This window comes from Accipiter gentilis, chromosome 29, assembly GCF_929443795.1.
Source record: "Accipiter gentilis chromosome 29, bAccGen1.1, whole genome shotgun sequence".
NCBI classification, from domain to species: Eukaryota; Metazoa; Chordata; class Aves; order Accipitriformes; family Accipitridae; genus Astur; species Astur gentilis.
Genome location: NC_064908.1, coordinates 13,250,469 through 13,274,506, shown reverse-complemented (window position 1 = coordinate 13,274,506; position 24,038 = coordinate 13,250,469). Strand labels below are relative to the sequence as shown.

At 44.6% G+C, this 24,038-nt stretch overlaps 1 protein-coding gene across 1 annotated transcript in view; it reads left to right on the top strand.

Moving 5' to 3' along the window:
• The window catches only part of BRINP1 (BMP/retinoic acid inducible neural specific 1), an 89,462-nt gene that overhangs the window by 9,750 nt on the left and 55,674 nt on the right, over nt 1-24,038 (top strand). The window contains exon 2 of the mRNA XM_049832992.1: nt 18,466-18,733. Within this exon, the coding sequence (XP_049688949.1) occupies nt 18,516-18,733 (218 nt within the window). The 5' untranslated portion in view covers nt 18,466-18,515. The remainder of the gene's footprint in view (nt 1-18,465; nt 18,734-24,038) is intronic.

The window sequence follows — 24,038 nt, the reverse complement described above, 5'->3', positions numbered from 1 at the left end:
GAAGAGAGAACAGGCTGTCGTGTACAGACAGGGGTGTTCAGCTTCGACAGGTGACACTTGCTGAGGGCCACTTGTCTGGTGGCCACAAGCATCTCTAGGTGAGCAGAGAGGAGACTACTCTTCACGGTCATCTGCACTGGGGCTGAGACAGGTAATAAAACTGGGTTTCCTTCTGAAAGGTGGGAAGGATGAAAAGCTGATGGCTGCGAGGAAAGCATATAGACTAAATGGAATGAAGGTCTTGGAGAGATGTGTAACTGGGTCTGGGAGGGAAGGGAGGGAGGGAGAGAGGGGAGAGCTGGCAGGGAGGAACACAAAGTTCACTAGCAAGGCAAGTGCGAATGCTGAGACAAATTACCACATCGGGAAGAATGATTCCTTTGCTTCCCGGATTGCAAACAAGAGAGAGATGTGACCGGCAGGTGCAAGTCTGCTGACGAGGTGTTGTGTAGGTGTGATGATTACTGTGCTTATAGGCTTGGCTGGACAGGGGAAGGATGGACAAGGGAGCTTTCATTCTGCAAAATGCATGAGAAAGATGCATGCAAAAAAAACAGCTGTGAGGTAGGATTGCAGTTTACCTGCATTATTGGAAGACTGATTTCTGATGAAAGGAGCAGAGAAGGGAGAGGAATAAAATTTTATAGATGGCAAGAATGGGGATCAGAGCTTTAAAATGGCAGTTGTGAGTTAGTATTCTTGAAGGATTGGTTCAAATGTGACTGCAGAGACCAGTGCTAGTTTCTGATTTCCAACCATCTGCATTTAAAAAAGAGAGAGAGAGAGACCAGCAGACTGGCCTCAGTGAAATTCTGCTGGATTTCCCCCGGGGAATCAGAATTGTCCCTGCATTTCAAGTGCCTGGAAGACTTAAAACACTGACAAGGCTGAAAGGTGAGGCGAGGGTTGAAAGGGAGAATGGCTGGCAGGAATAAGTAGATTGTAGACTAGGCTGGATAATTCAGGGATCTGTAATAAAACTGCATGGTGACGGATAGTGAATAAAAGACTATAGGTATATTATGGTTTACAGAGCACAGGACAGATGTGTCTCTAAGGAGACTGCGATAAGAAGTGGAAGGTAGCAGCGGACCGGGAGCAGTGGCTGTTTTGGAATGCAACAGCACTGTGTGAATAAAGCAGCACTGTAGCAAGATAGTTCAATCCCGATGCTGTCACCGACATGTTATATATGAACTTGGGCAGGTCACTTAGGCTGGTATCTTTCAGAAGAGCTTTTTAAATGCATGTGTTTCCATGCATAGGAGTGAATTTCTTACAGTCAGTGCTGCGGTTCTGAGCCTTCCACCTCACACAGTGGATGTGAGCCACCCAGGGAACTCGGCTCCAAGTTTAGCATGGGGAAAAAATCTGGATTTTTTTAAGAATTCAGCAACCTGTGTCCTCAGGAAATATAGCCCCCTAAAGACTGGTATTCAGCAGTGCTGAGTCTTTACATTTGCAGTGTTGGGCAAAGGCAGCACTGGATTGCATCCATCTCCCCTCCACCCCAGCAAAATGGCTCAATGTTTAGAAATCTGGCCTAAATTAATTTCTCTTCTTATTGCCTAAGACCGCTAATGAACTTGGCTTTTTACTGGAATATGTAAGGGAAGAAGATGCTAATTGTATCTTTTTCCCTCCCTTGCACAAATAGATGCAGCTTTTACTTACACAACACACACAATGAAGTGTGCAAGCGTACATGTGCACACACACACATATATGCATTGTGCTTTAAGAAGCCTGGATCAAGAATGCTGTTTCAGTGCAGCATATTAGTCTTTTTACCAACTTCAGCATTTGCAGTAAATAGCAATTAATGATAAAGCTGCTTACATTAAGAAGAAGAGCAAAAGAGGCTGATAAGTCCTTCCTACCAGTGGATTCTCCTGCAGTGCTTCTCATTACTTTGTTTGTTTTCAATTTTGAGGACAGAAATTTTGTCCGTGGCATTTTTTTTTTTTTCTCACTGCTGCTTCTCCAAGGGAGCTTTTCCATAGAGCCTTGAGACCAGTGAAGTACAGTCCCCAAGCCCTTCGTGTCTCAAATAACAGAGATGCTCCTTTGATGCTGGGGGCATGACCCTCCCTCAAGTGCCATAATAGAGGTGGGCAGAAGGGCTGGGGACAAATACACACTCTGCTGCCCTTGCACAGCATTACTGATTGTCTGAAGACCTCCATAAATAAGATTTGGAGCTGAGGAAAAGGATATCAACAGCAGAGCTGAAATACGCTCTGGATTTTATTTTTATGTGTAATTTTAAAATTCCAGGGTCTTGAAAAGATATGAGGGCTCATTTCCAGCTCAATAATGCAGTATTTTTGTAGTAAGATGCTCAGGATGCATTTTCCATGCCCCATGAGCATGTGCAGAGTGTTTGAGCGTGCAGTGTCTTCTGAGACAGTGCTGAAAGACCATGGAAGATGCCAATAAGCCATTGGAGGGTTTGTGCTTGATCATATTGCCCACAACTGATGTTAATAAAGCGAAATATACCCAGAATCGGGTTTCTTCTTACTGGAAGCTTGTTTCCTCCTGAAGAAACCCCTAAAGCAAAGTAATACAAATGCAAAGTCTATAGCTAAGAAACGCAGGAGCCAAGTTCTTTGGCACTGTAGAAACACCCAGAGATGTCTAGATACCTAACTCCTATATACATGCCTAGTTTTCTTTAAATCCACCGGACGCAGGAAGCTAAGCAGGTGATGCTTCCCTAAATACCTCTGGGACTGAGATTGCTAGTGGGTGGCTGTGAGCAGGGTCCTATGCTTGAGAGACCAGACACAGAAATGGATGCCAGACGATGCCCGAGGAGCAGGATCCCCGGTACATGCTGTTCCCATCCCTGCGTGTCTGTGCCTCATTCAGAGAGCACTTCAGTGGTTTGAATCAGAGATGGCTGATTGCAGGGAGCTATGCTTTTTTTGGCTTAATGTCAGATGCACTTGGACATCGCACGTTCCAATTTTCTGTAGGGACCTCATGCCTGTTTGGTTACATGTTAGAGACAGTGGTGTTTAAAAAAAAAAGAAAGCCAAGAGAAGCAAAAAGAAACAATTCAGAGAAATAGAGGGTAAAAAGGGATGGTGTGACTGTCTTAAAATAAAACAGCAGTACATGGCAATTTCTAATGGAAAAAGTAAATCCAGTCTCTTGTTACTTCCTGGGAACTGTTCTCTCAGTTTTGATACAAGGATTTCCACATTTATTTTTCTGTAAATCTAATTATTTCATTTTAAGTTCTCTGTTGAATGCAGGTTTAGACTAGAAGAGAGCAAAGGAATATGAAAGTTATCAGCTTAAGAAACTCACAGAAACTCAGCCTTGCTGAGATCCCTCATGTTGTTATGAAGATCTGACAGACAGTTATTGTAATTCCTAGTAGGGATAAGTGAATAATGATTCCCCCCCCCCCCGGTTTTTTTTTGTGTCAGTGTGCTTCTGAAACAAAAAAGGAAGGGAAAAAATTAATTTTAGCAATTCATACATAATTGGGGTGGGGGGAAGAATGAAAAGACTTTTATTATATGTGGGACTAAAAGGAAAGGAGAATAGAAAATCACTTCAAAACTTTAAATTTTGCAGAAATGCATAGCTTTTTTCACAACTGTATTGTTTTACTTTTGGTTTGCATTTTTTTTTACTTCCTTCTAGATCCACTTTGTAAACATTTCAGAATGAAGCGTGTAAATTAAGAAATAATGCCGTCATCTACTTTGATTCTTTTTAATTTTTCCCATCCCATTTTTTGACAGTAACTATCTAATAGATTCAACCTGAATTAACAAACATTGTCAGTCAATCCCCAAGCACTTTTTTGTGCCTAATTTTAGTATGCGTTAAAAATAATGTCTCGCATCTTTAGTGCTTATGATTGCAGTTTCCTTTATGCTACACACAGTTAAAAACAATTCATACCTCAAATAACATATACTCAAAGGGTACACAGCAGTGGCCGATAAAAGGATAAAATAAAAAGATTTGTCTGAAGTCACAGAGTAAATCAGTAGCAGAAGCATATAGGGAAACCTGCAGTCTTGACTTCCATTTCCCTGCTCTCTCGCTAGAAGGCAGATTAATTACAAATCTCTTTCTCACCCATTAGATTTTTCTCATACTTCTTCTACTCCTGCACTTTCTCATTCACACCTTCAATTCTTTGTTACTCTTCCTTTAATTCGACTTTCCTTACTCTCCATTTTTGCACACTTTCCTCTTTTCTCCTTCTCTGCTCCTCCTGTAGAAGATTACTAATGAAGTGGCAAGTGTTAATAATGTGTCTTGGCTGTGCCTGCTGCGATGGATAAAGAAGGACCAAGGTGGGTGAAGGAGAAGAGTAGCAAAGGGGGAAGGAAAGGGGTGATCTGAATTGATTTCAGACTCTGGGTGAAGGTGTGCAGGAAGGCAGAAAAAACCAACTGCATGCTCGGAAACCCTCACTGCAATGGGAGCACAGAGTCCAAACTGAATGTCTAAGAAGGAAAGCATAAGAGTATTGAAAGGTGGGACTTGTATCCTCAGGGATACAGAGGCCAAAAGGAGAGCAAAGACTTACAGGACCGCGACATATGTGGGCAAAGGGGAACCAGCAGATTCCTCCTCTTTGCTGTGACAGGTCCTCAAATGTGGATGTCTCGCACTTGATTTATCTGGATGAGTTTGTGCACAGGGACGTCTAGTGCTCGAGTAAAATCAGATGTGAATATGCATATTCAATCAGACAGGGGTTACGGGTCCTGTCTGCGCGCGGGGCATTGCATGCTGGCAGGGATTAGATGGCCATCTGCTTGGTACAATGCACATCACCGGGTCGGTACCTGAGTCCAGGATGTTGCTGGAACTCCTGCCGACTTCCTCAAGTCCTGCAGAATAACATTTTTGTCACTGGAGCCTCTGTTGTGTGGTTAATGGACAAATCTGGACAGAGACCCAGAAAATCCTATGGATTTAGGGAGGAGAGGCATTTAAGGGGCAGATAGGAGGAGAAACTGAAGAATCTGTACTTTGGGCTGATATAGCTATAGCTCCCTGAGGAACACAGGCCAAGCACACAACATCTGGTGGGGGGAAAACATGTTGATGCCGTGGGAACAAAGATGTTGTCTAGTCTGCAATCCAGGCAGGAGGAGGGAGAAAACAGAGATGTAAATTAGGAGGAAGCTTCCCTGAGCTGCCTTGGTCCAAGAGTATTATACCAAGAATAAAATGTCCAAGAATAGCTGTCTGTCATTGTAAACAGTCACATTAGACATGATAGATAACTTCAGGCTATGTCTTCATGAGCACAGTAGACTCTAAATACCCTTCTTTCTTTGGAAACTCCTTCCAAACACCTTTGATTTCACAGGGATAAGCCAGCTAGCTGTATTCCTGTTCTGCATTTGATTTACCACTCACAGAAAATTATTTATCTATCTAGCCATTTATTATCTAATTCCATGGCTGCAGTTGAGGAAAGACAGTTTATTCCTTTTCCACAGCAGTGTCTCTTTCTCCAGCAGCTCTGACTAGCTGCTAGGTGCCCTGGGGAATGTGGAAGCAGAATTAATTAATCATGACCAGTGGATGAAGGTGTTTTTCAGATTTGGATTTGGCCAGCTGATTGCACAGGATCTTTCTGGGAGTCAGGCTGCTGAAGAAACAAATGTGACGCCTGCTCTGGATTGCTTTCTGACAGAGCCACTTTGTGAAGCTGCAGAGGCATGTAGGATCTATCAAGCAGTGGGAAAACCTAGCAGAAGTCCGTAGTGTGCATTCTGGTGGAAGGGACTGCTCACTCCCTTTGGCAGTTTCATCTGCCAATGAAACAGTAAAATGCAGTTTAGCATGTTCTGTCCTGTTCCCAGCCTGCAAAGGTGTGAATCTTTCAGCATCCACAAGAAAGTCTTCTGGGCATTCATTCTGAATGTCGCCTTTGGAGCGGGAGGAGTTGTGATGGCACCTGGCACATGCCATACTGGAAGTCACCCCTTCAGCATGCCCACGAGTGACGGCAATGCTGGCCAACTGCACAGGTTGTGCTGAAACAGCAGTGTTTGTTTTACAAATAGCTCTGAATTCTTCCAGACCCTCTTCCTTCCCTTTGTAGACCCTAGCAGAGCATGTGCGATTCTTCCTGGCCAGTGATTTCCTCCTGGCAACAGAGAAAGGTCAAGTGTCCACGCCAATTCTTTTTGATATGTCAGCAGCCTTCAAATCCTCTGGCAATGAAGGGCTAATGATTTGCAATGTCTGGCATGGATGGGCAATCTCTCCCTGCAGGAGCATTCCTCCTTTCCAGAGAGACTCCACAGTGTGGCTTGGAGTAATGAAGCATTTCCCTCAAGGACTCTTCTAGTGCTCAGTTGTACTGTTGCTGTCAGAGGGATGGAGCTACAATACTACCAATGTGCTGATGACAAGGGATAGGATCAACTTTCAAGTAAATAATCCGAGTTTTCAAGATTTATCATCCTCAAACATCTTTTTCTGACTTCAGCTTGTTCCATTGTTGCCTAACACAGAAACAAATTGAGCCACTTTGCTCCTTTCCCACCCCAGAGATGAGGCCATGCGTACAGAAATGTGGGCTGGGATGGAGCCATTTGTAGGGCGGGGAGGTGGAAACATCAGCTTTTAATGGAAGTCTCAGACTACAGCGGTGCTCACTGTTAGGAAAAAGCTGTAATCTATAGTGACAGGCCAGCTGGAGCAACAGTAGATAACCAGGCGAATCTGCATGCAGAGGTGCACTTTGAGCAGCTGCGTGGGGGAATTCAGATTTCGAACCGCACCGCCTGGCAGTAGAGGCATGTCCCTTTAAGAGGAAAAGCAGACAGAAAAGCCCCCCGCTACTTTAGATAAACCTCCAAAGTTTGGGGATGCTTCTCCTTTTTATTCCCGTTGCACGAAACACCGAGCTCAGCCCTGCGAACCCCACGTGGCGGTCGGGACTAACCCCTCTCTGCGAGGGGAGCTGGCAGCCTCGCAATGGGAAGGAGCAGCCCTCACCACCTATTTGAACTTTCTTTAAGACCGATGGCAGGGAGGAGAAGGGAAGCGAGGGTGGCCGCGCGTAGCCACGCTCTGCCTCTTGCTCCATCCACCATTACGCGCAGCCTCGTGTTAGGGCCCTGCCTTTGTAGATATTGTTCTCCGTGCGTACATTTAAAATGGACTCTCTGTCCTCTCGCCATTCAGCCCCGCAAACCGGCGCTGGCAGCGCGACAGCGCGCAGAGCTCGGTACCGAGACCCGCTGCCCTCAATCTCTTATCGAACTGCAGTGAATGCACAGGAGCCGTTGGGGACATTTTCATCCATGAAATGAAGAATCAATAGAGTTGCCTCATTACAGGCCCTGCTCCGTGCTGCCGTTCTCTCCTTCCCTTTTGCTACTTGCCTTGCCCTTTTTTTCAACCCACTTTTACCACCACCTACACAGACTTGATGGCGCAAATTCACGGGTAGCAATTCCCCTCTGTTACGCACGGAGGAGCAAAAATATGGTTTAAAAGAAGAAGAAGAAGAAAAAAAAATCAGGTAGATTTCCAAGAAGGAGGTGGAATATATCTTTCAAAAGTACATAAGTGGCTTGGAAGCCAAAGGCCCCAGGAGGTCAATGGTATTCAGACTTTTAAATCCCTGATGCTCATGAAAACATTACACGTAAATTCCACCTTGGGAAAATCTGCATTTTCTTTTTTTTTTTTTTTTTAACAAGCAGAGAAGTTGGTTTTCTGATGTGCAGAGGGGAATGGAGCTGTGCTGTGCAGTCATTGAGCTGACATAGCTGCTTGGAAAACGGACGTGCGATTTCCTTGGGAAATTCTCACTTTTTGATTTATGGTTGTTTTTTTTAAGCTCCAGTTTGAATGAGAACCATGCTCCCACAAAGCTCTTACAGCCTAAAAATTCAAAAGCAATAATAATTTGAGACCATCAATATCTTCTGTTACTGTGGGGCTGAAGCACTAAAATGCTATGGGTAACATTTAGCATTGTATAATGATAACACATTTAATAAATAAAACAACATCAAATATTTTATGCAATACATAGTATATTTTAAACATATATCAATACAATACAGAATATGTAAAAATGTCAAAACAAACTAATTGAAACAACATAAAAATAATGTGTTTATCTCCTCAAAATGAAACATTTCCGTATAACTGAAATGAAGAGAGAAAATCAAAATGATTTGTTTTGACACTTTAGACATAAAAAAGTTTGTCAAAATTGACATGTTCCCATGCAACGTTTCGATTTCAAGAGAACTGTGGTTTCCTGCGAAAAACTGTTCTGTCAAAATTTTTTGACCAGCTCTACTTACAGTCTATCTAAACAGACAAGCATCACCGCCAAGACTCTCAAACGCTCCAGGTGGTCAGAAGATAGATTTAGCACAGAGCAGAACAGTCTCAAAGAAGGAAATAAATAAAACTCACAGCTAGAGGTGGCCTTAAACTTGGGTACCAAACTGCTTTAATGTTTGAGATGCTCAGATCTGAGTGGGTTTGGACTTTAATCCTAGCAAGGACTGAATTCCCTCAGTTTTTAGCAAATCTGTATTGCAGGATTGGTGCGCTGATGGATGAGGCTATTTGTGATGGTGAGATGCCAGTGCAGATTCTCAATATCCTCTGGGATTTTTCAGTTCTTGGCATTGGTTGGGGTCTAGCTAGTAACAGCCCTCTGTGTTTGACATATTAATACTGGTAAGTATGAGATGGCTTTATTTTCCACATACCCTTCTGTCTCAGTGGAAATCCCAGGTTTAGGGCTTAGGGATAGGCTGAAAGGCAATGCTGCAGGTAGATTGGCTCTGGGATTCAAGGCTGGTGAGAACGGCTTTAGCTAGGAGATCTCCCACCTTCATGATGCACAGATTTAAAATCTTCTCATTATATAAATGCAGTTTCAGGTTAATTTGAGCTTCTAATTTAATATGCTGTTCCAAATTAAGAGTTAATATGATATTTGATTATCTTTTTGCAATGAGATCCAACCCAAGGCTCATTGACTTCAATAGACCTTCCAGCAGAACGTGCGACTGCAGAGCCTGCGTAGATGCATGCTTAGAGCAGGAGACCTACACTCAAGATTTCTGGCTTCTGTTTCAGAAGCTGCTGATAAAATGGTGTTATTTGGGGCTATTACACATCCTAGCTCACATTTCTAGCCTGAATTTAAGCACCTGTGCATTAAAGTGCATATAACTTCCCCTATACAGGGAGGCAGGGCAGTAGAAGGAGCTGAACTTGGGTGTTTTCAGCCTCAGACCAGTGCCCTATGCACTAAAGGAATCCATCCTAAATACTTCGATCAGTGATCTGTGTAACACACCTCTAAGTCGCTGGGCAGCATCCATCGGGTAGCTGCAGGGGTATCAAGCCCATGTCAGTGACCAGTTACCCTCACCCTGGTTCTACTTGCAGCTCTGTTCCTCTGCAGAAGTCTGAGCCCTGCTGTCCTTGTGAGGTCCTACCTTGTCTCGCAGGTGTCCTGCCAGGGCTGTGGCACGAGGGTCTAAGGCAGTGGCTGGAGGAGCTGCTGTGGCTAAATGCACAGGGAGATTTTTTTGGCCACAGCAAATTCTTCATCCGCTCAGTGTGATAAGAGAGGCAGATCTGCCCGGGGCCAGAATTTGCAGTTGCCAACAACTCAGGGTCCTTTTTCCCTCCCCTCTTCAGCTGCCCCTGGTTCCCTTGGCTTCATCCAGCGTGAATCGTGGCAGAACCTGGTGCCCATAGGAAGTGCTGAGTCAAATCATGCTTTTCATCCTGGCAGGGAGGGCTGTCATTATCCAGGCAGCAGGAGCTGTACCAGGAGAAGCAATGGCCTGTGGATTTTAACTCCTTCTGCTCCTCCAGTAAGAGCTGAGGAACACAAAAGACCCAGGTCAAGAGCGAAGCTCCTTTCTGAGGGACAAGAAAAACACGAGGATAAATCATTTGCAATGATCATTAGGTAACCTCAGCTTCCTAGCATACCAAAATAAGCAGAGTTAGCTTGTATTTCCCAAACCTTATGGAGCGGGATCACTCCATGTGGCTGTGGTGGTAAAGTCCCTGCCCAGGAATGAACTTCAGAACAACTCAAATATTGCAAAGAATGTCAGGTGTGGGATAACAGTTGACCTTTTGGATTGAATGTTACCTTATTTCTCTTCAGGACAGTTCTGGCATCGATTCTTTTTCCTTCAAGCTCTCTGCTTACAAGGTCCAAATTGTTGCAATGGAATATATTGCTAAGGCAAGTCTGGCACAGAGAATGGAACAGGCATGAAAGCAAAAACCAGGGTTTCTGGACTTTGACACAGGCCTCTGAACTTAGTTTTCAGATTACTTTCTTTTTCAAATTTCCAGTAAAAATTGTGGGGAATAGTATGATTTTTATTCAGTTTATTGGGTATGGTTTGCAGGTGTTTCTTGTTCCAAAATGCAAGAAAAGTATTAAATGAATTTGGACATTTCCTTTTATGCATAAATTACAAAATCTATTTTGGCTCAGTCAAAACATACTGTTTAAGAAAACACTTCATTTTGATTTTTAATGTATATTACTCAACATGTAATGAAAAACAAAACACAATCTTGAACCAATCCTTTCCAAACAGAACACTCGACACATTCTGTTCCAAAGAAAAGCTGACTTTATCAAAATGCTTTTTTTTCCCTTAAATCAACAAATTTCTACAAAGCGTTTTGCCTCTGATGAATTGGCATTTTTCTGACATAAAATGAGCAATCCAAAAAAATTCTAAGCAGCTCTGTGGCAAGTCTTAGCTAATTCTGGAATAGTAGCATGAAGGTGCGTAGGAAGGGTACTGCAAGGAGATGTAGCACTGAGCGGAGACTTAAGAGATTTGGGTTGAATTCCTGAAGCAGTTATAAAATGATCTGGGACAAGCCATTAATCTACCCCGTGTCTCAATTCCCATTCTGCAGAATGGGAAAACCAGCATTTCCTGATCTCCTAAAGCTACTGCGAGGATAAAAACCTATTAACACTTATGAGATTTCTGGACTTTGATATGAGGTGTATAAATACTGGGGAAGACAGAAGACAGAGCTGCATTTTTGTGTAACTTAGAATGAAATTATGGGGAAGTGGACTAGCTTGGACAATAATTTAATAATAGTAGGAATAATTTCAAGTTCAGGGCAGTGTTTAATAGAAATCACTGCTCACCACCCACCATATTTTTTTTTAATAAGCAGCTCAGAAAAGTGCAATTTATCATTATTATTATCATCTATATTCATTCTATCTCTGCCACTTCACAAATGAGAGGAGTTCCTCACAAACATCTACAAAGCTAGCTCATTATCCAGCCTCCCTATTTATAACTCTCATTTATGACAATAGCTATCAAAATCTTGCCAACAGTAGGGCTGCTGGTGTGCTGACACCACTGCTCTACAGCCCGCTGAGCGGTATTATCTCACTGTTCCCTTGCGTTCCCCCATCTGTCCCTGGCCATCTGGTGTCCTTGGTCTTCTAATTAGATTGTAAGCTTTTTGGGGCATGGACTGCCTTTCTGGTTTCTGTCTGTACAGCACCTAGCACGATACCATTCCAGTCTCAGCTTCAGCAGGACTGTCTTCAAAATGTGATACTTCACCACGCATCTGTGTGCACATGCAGAAGTTCCTTTTAATCCAGTTCCCAATCTACTGAGCACTGTTAGATCAATCCGCTTTCTAAGTAGAGTCTGGAACCAAGAGTCTGTGGATCCTGGATTTAAGAGCGGTGGCTTTGGCACATCGGTTAGTAGATTTATGACGAGGACTAAAGGAGTTTAATTCCCTCTGTCCAACACCACCTGATGTTGTGACTTGATGGGCGTTGCACGCCTGCCACAGCCTTTCTGTTTCAAGCCGCCTCTCATCCTCGTCATAATAACACCAGAAGTTTATAATTAGCTGAAGTGTGGGGAAAAACAAGCTGAAAACAGGTACCTAGTTGTTACCAGTATGATTCTCGCCTTACTATAGGCAAGGAGTAATTAGAGTTTCTGCACAAAACCTGCTCCCTTTAGGCTGTTGGTTGAACTGCACTAATAACGAAGGACTTGTAGGGTGGTTTTGGTTCACTGAATATTCGGACGAGTTGTAAGCAAAGTGTTGACAAACAGTAAAGAAAAAAACCTTTTCTCCTCTAAGTCATTTGGGGTCAAAAGAAATATTTTTATCAATGTTCTCTCTTAAGAGGCTGGAAAGACAAATCAAAAGGAGAAAAAGTAAAGCTCTAGTAGTTTCAAATGGAGATTTGGAAATATTTCCCCTTGGTGCTCTCACAGCCAAAACACTGACATCTCCCAATCATTATTTTTTTCAGCATGAACAATTTTCAAAAGTGAAGTGAATTAGTGGACTGCATTGGTATTTTTGCAGAGATATTTCTCAGCCTCTCTCCTTGCCTTTCGTCACCCAAAAATGTTTCAGCTGATGAATATCCCTCAGGTCTAACCACTCATGCATATTTTAAACTGAAATAGTTAAAGAATAAGTGCAAATTTAGATACTGATCAGTGCAGAATTACCAAGGTTTGCGGAGGGATTCACCCATCACTGTCTGAAATGGAGAAATCCCACTTCTGTAAAGAAATAGCTTTACAATTTTGGGGATTTTACAATGATGCATGCCACAGTCATCCAGAAAGTCAGAGCCACTGCTGAATTGCAGCTCCATCTCTGACTCCAATCAGATATCAGCATCTGTAGTTTGAGCTATAAAGACATTTAGGTCAGAAGTGGCCAAATTCTGTTTTCCCAAAGCTCAGGTTTATCCACAGAAGTTCTTATGACTTAACAAACCCTGACAGATTGGCTTCCCCATCCCTTTCTATCCATGTTCCCTGTTTTCCCCTGGCCCTGACACAGAAAAGATGTCCTCAGCTTGGTTGGATTGCTGGCCAGCATTTCCAAAGGACAACTGAAGCTGCTTCATGGGCAGTAACTGCCTTCCAGCACTTTCATAGGCCATCTCTGAATTAGGTGTAGGACATAAATGTTATTGCTCCAGTTGCACCCAGTGACCTAACAGGAGTTAAATCCTAAAGGTGTAGTTACCTGTCTAGCAGGAATGTGAGTGTACAGTTAATTTAAAGCAGGTTTAGTTGAAGAAAATCTAAAAGAGCATCTCCCATACTTAAAATTGAGGATACACTTAAGCTGTTTGCTGAAATGAGGTCACACGTTCGTCAGTTTACAGGGTCGAGCTCTAAACTAACATAAGCTGTTTCATCTCTCCCTTGACACTTCAGTCTTTTACTAATTTATCAGCATCCTAAAGCAGTGTGCGAAGTTGCTGCAGAACAGAAGTGTTTCAGATACAAATAGCAATTGTTAGCCTCTTCCCTCTGCTAAATGGCAGCAGGCAGAAACCTCTCTCAACCTGCCAAGAACCAAATGTGGGACACAAGAAAGAATTATTGGTGCATGAAGCTTAAAGAGATAGGGGACTTATTTCTTTACTGCAAATAATGTATTCAGTAATTTCTTTTTCCTGAGTCTGCATTTCTGATGGAAACAGTTTACAAAACAAGCATGAGAAAACTGAAGGGATGTGTGCAAGATCAATTTGAATCTAATAGAAGGGATAAATGAAAGGTACAGAGGTTAAAAGAAAGGTAGAAAATCCCAGGAGGCAGAGGAGTAGTGGAGTGTTCACAGCAAGCGCTGGAGAGTCAGAGCTCCTGCATTCTGCCTTCCCGTTCATAGCAGTGATCTGGGGCTACACAGTCTCCCTCATATGAAACAGACCTTGCAATATCATTCTGTGCAAAATCTATCATTCTGAGCTATTCCACTGTATAAAAATTACCTTTTAAGTGGCTAAGTAGACACCCAGCTTTATTCCTTTCTTCTTATTTCAGGAAACAATGGGAGTAACAGCACTTGCCTACCTTACTAGAGTGCTGAGAGCTTTAATTAATGTCTCTAATTCAATTTGAACTCCTTGGATAAAAGGCGCTGCCTTGTGACAGCAAAGGTATTGCCTAAAATAGAATATAATTAACACACAGATATCAATCACGATGAAATTAAGTGTACATTCAAATACAACTTGCACTTTACAGAAAGTACTTGCCTATTTTTCCTCCAAGAATCCTGAAGACTCATAAGACAAGGAACATTTAATGTTCCAGGCTGAATTCAGATTAGAGTAAGGCCATCTTAAAACACCTAACAAACTAAAAAGGGGTTGTAACAGAAATCTCCATTTGCGCTGATGGATGTGCCTTCATGATGGACGATGCTGGAAACTGACTGTAACGTGACTCAGAATCTAATATTTTCTTCTCCCAGTACTTATTTACAGTGAACTCTAGCCTATGCTCTAGCTCACCCACCAATCATGTTTATTAACAGATGTGACAATCACACGATCATGTTTGTTGACGTGAACCAGAAGGACTCAGATCACTGCATTGCTCTGTAGTGCTCCTGTGTGGAAATGGGCTTTGTAGCTTGGATTTTTTTTAACTGCTGCATTACAAAGCTTGATGACACCTTGATGGTGATGGTTGCCATTCATTGCTCATAGGACAGGAAGACCTACTGAGCCATGCGGGCAGCAAGACTGCGTTCTGCTAGGTGCTATACCCAGATGATGGCCTCCCCAAAAAGTTCACAGTCCAAGCAGTCAAACAAGTACAATTGTGTCTCCATGCTGATAATTGGAAAGTGAGGCAAAAAAAGCATGTAAGGGCACTGCCCAAGATCATAGCAGGTGTCTGGAGCAGAATCAAGCAGAATGCTGGATTCCTAGATCAAAACCCAGTGTCTGACTCCCCCAAGCCTCCCTTTTAGTGCAGAGATTGCTTCTGTGCCAGATATAGCTTTTAGTTAGTCTTGGGTCTCCTACACAAGGGCTATATACTTGGAGACACCACCTCCCTGCCCCTTCTTCCCCCATCCCTTTTGCAAAATCCCCAGAACATATCTTACATCTGTGGAGCCCCATAAAGACACCTAACAAATTAATTTCAGATTCAAACTTGTTAGCAGTTAGATTGAATGCACCTCACTATATTGCCTTAGACACAAAATAATCCCACTTTAGTAAGCTTTATAGCTTCCATGGGGACCAGCCCCGTGGTGTGTATTAATCTTTAATGCAAAACAACATCTCTACAGCAGCTACAGGGGGGAAAAAGATACTACTAAAAAATTAAAGTTGATGGTGTGATAGTTGTCTAGACCCAATTGCGCTCTACCATCCTCCATTGCCTCAGGCACCATTCCTTGCTCTCCACACTGATACAGCCTCCAGCTTCCAGACTGGAGATGTGTCCATTTCTTCTAGTGATCTCAAGGCATAGTCTCCCCATGTCTTAACACTTGGTTAAGAGCCATCACGACTCTAACCTTGACCTAAAAAGAAAGGAAGGCAGGATGAAGAGGTGCGTAAGGGGGATTAGTGAATATCTCCTCTCTTTTACAAACTGGTAATTTCCCCAGTGGATTTTGCTCGCATGTGGGAGGACACACTGGGATTTCTCTGAAACCCATTTCATTTGGCTCTTATATTTCCGTTCACACTTGCACTGCGCCGGGAACTGGAGGTGAGCTGTCACTCCACCTTGGTATGTAAAAGCTCCGTTCCTCTCTTTGCAATGGAAAGTCAATAGAAAGTGAAATGTTTAAAGGAAAACTGATCCAGGCTGGCTGGTGAAGGAAGTGGTTATGGCTGAGTTTAATGAACAGGCAACCAAGTGACTTTGGACAATGTGTACAGAACAACTGATTGTTATCAGCAGCAAATCTGCATACCTGTCTAATGGCAAATATGCTGAGTTTGCAGCTGCTTACTGTGATGGGACAGCACTGTAGATCTGCAAAGAGCAGCAAGGCAGAGATGGAGAAGCAGGAGAAATGAACTCCTGAACTGGAATTTGGAAATGCTGAGGGTGGCATGTAGCTGGGACCATTTCCCAGTAATCACCTCGAGTTCGTGACCGCTGTGAGTGGAAACACAGATGTACTGTAGCCCACTTGGAATATGTCTGTTTCCCTCAATGTGGGGCTAGAAACTCCCCAAACCCCAGTTTTGTAAGGTAGAGCAGAACCAGTCCTTTCTGAGACGCAAGGGACTAAAGCACCAAGAACTGCCACATTTATGGGTGAAGCAGGTGTCAGTGGTGAAGGCTAATATTAAATACATGCCTCCAGAACAGGAACAGCCTCCTCAGTCAGGAGCTACAGGTACCATTAGGTTTAATAACAGTAATATTCTATCTGCAATTGGAAAGAAGTTTATACGTGCCCAACAGAAAAAGTGAACATTCGTTGACTTTCCCATACTTAATTTTTTTTTCATTTCTTCATGTAATGCAACAGCTGACTGTCATTTTTAACCAGACTTACACAACTCCGTTTTGTCAAGTGCTGCTGAGCTCACTGCAGCTCCACAAACACATGCTGTGCACACGTGCAGACTCCCACACGCTCCGGCGTGCGCGCACACTCGGCACTTGTGCTCCCCGTCGCACTCCCGGGTTCAATCCACCCGCGCAGTAGACATGCATGCTCGCTGCCGTGGCTGCAGCTTTGTCATGCTCCCGGTGAAAGCTCCTGGAACGGAGGGGACAGCCACGCTGACCACAAATGCTGATGCCCTCTGGTCTATACTACGCTGCTCACACCAGCCAAGGTCTCACGTTCACACGCAGTGCTGCAAACATGCATGGCACCTCTAGCACACCTCGGTTTGGCCTCTCCTACACTCTTAGCAGAACCTTTTCTCTCTTGGAATTACAAACTTTTAGAGTGCTTATGGTAGGCTCGGACTCAAACCCAGAAGGGTTTCTGGAGGTGTACAAATAAGCCTGACACTAAATCTCACTGTAGCAGAGCTCTGCATAGCCTTATTTCTCCTGCTTTAAAGAGTAGCTAGTTTCTCTGCACTATATTCCGCAGAAATAGGTGGGTATCACCTGTCCTGAGGACAACTTTTGGCCAGGTTTGTGCTCCCAGAGTGGGGGATGCAGCGTCAAGATCGCTCTGCCTGCCCGGACATGCCCACCGTGTTGGCACATCCTCCACAAAACTCAGCAAGGCAGCCAGATGGACAGGAGGTGGGCAGGAGAAGTACACATCCTGCATACGGAGAGGACTTTTTCAGAGCAGCGTCAGCAAATCCCGGTGATGAGGAGCACAACCCAACACGCTGGGCTGCTGTTGCAGCCGCGTTGTGGTTAGGAAGCAGAAGGGGAGGGCGTCCACGCCAGGCGCAGGGTGCCAGCTAAGCAAGCCGCTCACCTTCCACCAACGGAGCACACGGCTTCGTTCGGAGAGGGGCATCGCGCCAACAGCATGACTGCGGAGGCGGATGATCTAATGGCTGAAGCGCTGGAAATGGGAGTCAGGAGACGAGGGCTCTCTTCCAGCTGTATCTGTGGCTTGCTGCGTAACCTTTGGCAAGGCATTTCACCCCTCTGTTTCTCTTCCCACTCATCATATGTCTTGTCTGTTTAGCCATTAAACACATCGGGGAGAGGAGCTGGCTCGGAGCAGGGCTGTCTGCAGCCATGATTTGGTGGGGGGGGTGCAGCAGGCCAGCTGCTCTCCCATCCTGTGAGCAACAGTGTGCCCTGCACCAGGTAGTGTGAAGCATCCCCTAAAGCTCCCTAGTAAATCTCCTACACTGAATATGCATGTTCAGTATGTCGCCCTGCAGAGCCTTGATCTTGGGAAGAGCCTTGATCTTGGGAAGAGCCTTGCGGTCCAACCGTAATCGAAATAGCAACAGACCCTGTCCCCCTCCACCAGACACACACCTCCCAAACACCCAGGCAGGAAAGCAGGCTGAGGTGATTTTTATCCTTCAAAGTTTGGCAGGATTTCAGAGTCGTGTGTGCGTCTGTGTATGTGTGTGTCTGTGTGTCCGCATGTGCTCGTCACTGAAGCCTGGGTAATTATTTTGTTTTATTTCATTTTTGGCAACACTTTAAAGTAAGAGCTGGGTCTTTATAGATTGCTCAGGTTGCACAGAGTATGGATTACAGATCATCAAAGAGACATGAAAGCAGAAGACACGTTTCTCTGGCACAGCATTAAAGGGACAATAAAGGCGTAATTGTAGCCTAGGGTGTGGCCACCTTCTGCGCCCAGCCTTCACTCGTCTTTGCGGCACTGCGGAGAACTTCACGAGGGCAATGATGGAAAAGCTGGGGTGAGGATGTCTCAGGTCAGGACCTGGTTATTTCAAAGGTGATATATGCTCAGGAGGTTAAAGGCACCACTTAGGTACATGAATAAAACACTGCCAAATACTCTAAGCTGTAACACAGGCAGACTGAAGTCTTTTAAAACTTGATTTTTTCATGTCTATTTTCACCCTGAGAGACAGTTGTCAAAGGATCAAAGCAATTCCCATTTTAAAACTATCTCTCTCTCCCTCTTCCCTCTCCTCCCCTCCATTTCTCTCTCTCTTTCCTTCCTCCTCTTCCCTCTCTTTTTCAACAGGACTCCACAGAATGGAGCAAGAATGAGAGGAAAAAGGCAGACAGAAAAGCATGAACTGGAGGCTTGTTGAGTTCCTCTACCTCCTGTTTATATGGGACCATATACTAGTACAGCCCTCCCACCAGGACCCAGCTGCTACCAACCAACATGTCTCCAAGGAATTTGATTGGCTTATTTCAGACAGGGGGCCTTTCCACCACTCACGGAGCTACTTATCCTTTGTGGAAAGACATCGTCAAGGATTTACAACCAGATATAAAATATACAGGTACGTTGGTTTCCTGCAGCACCTGTAGCTTGGATAAGTTGTTAGGTGGTGGGAACTCAGCCAGTTCCCGTGGGCTCAAGGCTCATAGTCAATGGGGGATGCATCGTTGTCCCCGTTCCACCTGGAAACACTTCTTTGGATCTCCACGGTCCTCAGCTGGCAATGCAAAATGCTTCAAAGACTCAGATGTAATGCTCTGATAGTGAGATGAAGGCACTGCAGTACCATGGCAATGCACACAACATAGATCGAGGTAAAAAGGGACTGAGGGTCTGGGTGAGCTTCATTTGTGGGGACCGATGAATTCATAGGCAGGTTCACAGGCATGTCTATCAATTCAATGTATCTATGGGCAGACCAAGCCTCTGTACCATACATGTGAACTGCCAATAGCTTAAGGTTCACATGGGCGAGAACAGGCATAAGGTTGTCAAGATACACATCAGTACAGCAGTTCTCACACTGCTGTGCACGAGCTTTAGCTGTGTACTGCCTGCCACAGACCTTTGCAGATTATCTCCACGTATGAGCCGGACTTGCCCCCAGAGCTGTGATCTTGGTTTAAAAGTCTTTCAATTAAAAAGCTACAGAGAATAGGCAGAATTTGGATTTTCCTTTGCCTTCTAGGTTTTGAAGCCTTTGTTGTTGCCTGTTTCAAGCTCTTCTTGCCAGCTGTGATATCCAGAAACACACTTTTTCATTTTAATATGAAAAGCTGGGGTGCTCATATGAGCCTCCTATTAAAGCAGCAAGCACTTTGGAGTGAAGGGGAATAAGCCAGCAAGTGTCATGAGATTTGCGCTAAAACCCAAAGAGACTGCAAAACTCTCATAGATATGTGCACATTTACATAATTATCTAGTCCTGTTGTGCTTCAGAAAGACGCTTGCAAGCACAACTATGCAAACTAGTAGGAAGGAAAGAAAGTACCAGTGAATAGCCTACTGGCAACATGCACAGAGGCACACATCACGACGACTGGGGGATGGGGGGAGCAGAGAGACCACGTGCGTGCAGGCAGTGTTCTCCCATGGGCAGAAAGCCAAAAGCATTTGCAGAGTAATAGTGACGTGCGAGACATCATCTATGTGTGGGGAAGAAAAATGAGTTGTGCCTGTCCCATGGCCTCCAGGGAGTGCAGCATCCCCTCCCCTTGCACCAGCCCGCAGAGCAAGGGCAGGTTAGCATGGGTTGAAGATGTTGTCCTGGCTTGTCTTCTTCATTCAAAACAGCTCAGGGGGAAGACAGCCCCAAAACCTAGAAATTATGCTGCCACACTTCCACTAAGGGTGTCTCACTGTCTTTGCTTGCACAGAGGAGCAGAGAAAACATGCCTTTTTCAAAAAGATTTTCTTCCTGGTTGTGGATATCCCCAGCTCTCCTCCTGCCCTGCCTGACAACACACACTTTGATTGAGACTGCAGATCTCTGCCCCACACCATGCCCCTAGCAGTGGCTCTGCCCTTTGCTAAAGAGCTATTCAGCCCCGATGGCCCCTGCAGAGTCTACAGGGGCTGTAGTGAGAGAGAAATGCATGCAATGTATATGTTCAGACATGTCTAAGAACTGTCAGTGCAGGTCAGGCCAGAGATCCATCAAGCCTGGGATGCTGTCTCTGAGAATCATGGAGAAACAGGTCTGGAAGGACCTTGAGAGGTCATTTAATCCATGCCTCTTCCCCAAGGCAGACTCAGCCATACCTGTGTCACATCTGACAGGGGTTTGTGGGCAACCTCTCCTGAAAGGTGACAGAGAATTCACACCCAGAGCAGGCAGCCTACACTGTGGCTTTTCTTTCCCCACCTTTATAAAGGAGCTAAAATTGTGCTTCTATGTGAAGCCTGCAATTTCTAGTTTTATCTGCTATGGGGTGAGAAACAAATTCCCCTTTGGTTGTAGGAGACTGATAAGAATTCGAAGGCTTAGCTCAGTTCAGGATCAACTTTATACATGGGATGTGGAAAGGGCTCTGTTTTTCTCCATTTCTGCTGGATATTGCCAAAGCACTTAGGAAAGACACTTCTGGCATGGGGAGGACACAATGTCCCCCTTCTTCCAACACGGGAGAAAATGGGCAGCGGCATTCTGCATGCATGGGAGGCTCATGGGTGTGGGGAGGTGTCTGAGGAGGGTCTTGCAGCTGGTCACAATGCTGGAGAAGTCATTATTCACAAAAGAAACTGGAGGTGAGACAGACTCCAATGGAAGTAGTTAGGTGGAGAGTTCAGGGAGATGTGGGAAGACTGTAAGGGCACCTAGGGCTGCATCTCCTGGCCAAATACCATGCACTAAGCTGGAGGAGGGAGCTGAGGGCTTGGGGAAATCCAGCCATGTGTGTCACGGTTTGAGCTGCTTGGAGTTAAGTGCTTTGGGAACACGCTTTTTGGGACTAGCTTTTGCTCCAACTGTGGTCAGCTGAGGAGGAGAGGAAAACCTCACGTGCTTCAGCAGAGCAGATGGAGCCATTAGGTAGAAGGCTGGCTAGATGTTGGAGGGTTGGTTGTTTTTAATATCTGGCCCTGTTGGCAGAACTGGTCACTTAAAAATTGGGCCCATGCATTTTTTAAGGAGTATCAAAAACAGTCTAGCTATGGTGAATTAGTGGAGCCACAGACAACTTTAGCAGTTAAGAGCTGGACTCTGAGCACACACACGCTCCAGAACACATCATTTTACTGAAACCCACAGGGGTAAAAATCTCATTTTGTGGGCTCCTTAAATTGACTTCAAGAATCTGTAAAGCTGCTGGGATTTTGTCAACTGTTTAATTCCAAATAGAAGCCTCTTTCCTCCCAAATGGTGTCTCTCAATCGCTCTTTGCACTAGACTAGCCCAAGGGAGGCACATATTCTACATTAAGGATATCACTCCTTTCCTTAGAAAAAGCAGCTGATTTGGAGCATGGGAATTTTCTGTGTAGTCCTCTTTCAACGTTACTTTTCTCCATACTTATTTTGGATGGCTGGTTTATTCTTTGTCCCTCAGTCAGACAGTTCCTTTGGGCAATTGTGATTTTGTTGAATGAGGTTTGACCTGACCACTGCTCTTCTCCTAAGGCCAATAGCAGCAGACCTCAAACCAGCCACAGAGACCAAGGATTTGGAGTGGATGTGAAATCAGGCGAGGGGACCTCACCCGTCCCTAATTGAAACACTGTCGCCTGTTTAGTGATGATTTCCCCAGTGTCTTGCTGTGCGGGAGCATGGACACAGCGCATTAGGACCGTGTCATTTACATTGAAAACCCACAGAGATAAAGGCACTGTCGATGCTACACAGCAGCATAAGGCAAAATGCAGCATTTTCTCATTTTTTTGCAGGTGATGTTAAAAAGGAAGCAACACCAAACCAAAACATGCAACACTCCTCCTTCTCTCACAGCTGAGGTCCAGAAGTCTCTCAGCAGCAAGCAAAGAGCCTGTTTTAGTTAGCAAGGCTATTTTATATGCTGCATAAGCAGAACTGCTGTAGAACAGCGTAGCTGCCCATCTTTTCATAGGATGCCTGGATCCAGATCTACCATCCTAGCATGGAAAGGCAGTTTGCTGTTACAGTCTCCACAGGCTCATTCCCTCCTTCTGTGTATTGCATTTTAGCAGATTTTAGGTCTCTTTCCCACAAAACTTGGACCACTGATTTTCCTGACCCTCAGTCAAGGTTTGCATCTTGCATGTGATATTAGGAAGAAGGCAAGCAAAGGGGTAGATGCTTTATATTAAATCATGGACATGTAGGGGTAGATACAATTGCATTAAGGAAGCACATTAATCAGCATCGATTCATACTAATAAGGCTGGTTTAGGGGGGCCTCTGGCAGGAAAATGCTGCTTTGATCATTATCTGTGCACTCTGATGCTAATGCAGATAGGATGGCAGATGCTGAGAGTGGTTTGTGGGATGTCTGAATATTCATTATCACTATCCTTGTTGTTCCTAGTCATGAGAGCTTTGGGTACTAGGTACTGCATGAAGGCTGGAAAACAGATGAAGCTCAGCTTGGCTTTGGGACTAGGGCACTGCTCAGACCAGAAAACATTCCTATTACTGAAACACAGTAGTTAACAGCTTCAGTCCACTTCTTTGAAGTAAGTTGTTGTGTTGTCCTTTTTTCTTCTCTCAGAAACTGATTATTTAGCTATAAGGCAAAGCAAAAGAGACAGTAGACTGAGCACATGAATACACTATGCAAATAGCCAGGCAGAAGCACTGACACAGAGATATTAGCTAATGATGCTGCTCAGTTTCAGGAAGTTCTAGAAAAACAAATCTTCTCTAGAAAGAATGAGGCTTTGTTGTTCAATGTCAGAGGTGAGACATGGGAGGCAAAGAGGGAAGCGGCGAGCTGATCTCGTCCAGCTGGGTGGGCAGGCTGCCACCGCCAGTTTTCCTGCAGCAAGGCAGGGATAGGACACACCACCTTGGAAAGAGGAACTCACAGTTAGACTGGCAGAGAGGTAATACAGGCAGTATCCATATTTTTGCCCCAGGCTCATGGTGTGGCTGTGGGTAAGCTCACTTCTCTGTGCCTCAGTTCCCTCCCCACCCCCCGAGAATGGGAGATGACAGCATTTGTCTGCTCTGCGTTGCTGGGCAGACTTAATTAAATGCTGCAAGACGTTTGGACGTAAGGGACGACAGCAATATAAAGTGGATGATCACATGGGGCTGGAAGGGGAATGTGCATGTGCAAGAAGAAATGTGGATTTTCCATGTGTGGGAGTTTAATTCCAATTTCTGAAATGACAGTGGGGACAGGAAAATCTGGCTCTCTGTGTAAGAGAGCAGGGAAACCCTGGGGTATAAAAAGGAGATCTGCTCGCCTTGCAACTTCTCCTACAGCAGGACCAGTTAGAGGCTACCTAATTTCATGAAACCTGCAAATACAGAATACTTCTGAGACCTCTGCCAAGTCTGGTTAAAATGCACCAACAGATTCAAAACTTAGTGGGGGACATGACAACAAACCAGCCAGTCCTGCCCCATCCCTCTGCCTGCAGAATGACAGGACAAAACCGATTGCTTATGTATACTCATTACAGTAAAGTCCCTGGATATATAAAAAGGAAATACAGCTCCTGAGACAGGAAAGGTTGTGAGTAACTGGCTGCACAAGCTAGCTATAAATTGGTTGGGATGGTGCCTGGGGAAAAAAAGCTGGGTTGGGTTTTTTTTCCTCAAAAAAATTGTTTCATCAGGAGTGTGGTGCAGGTCTGGGACAGGTCAATGGAGAGGGGAGGGGTAGCTCCATCCTTGGTGGTTTTCAAGGCTTGGCTGGACAAAGCCACAGCTGATGTGCTCAAGAGCTG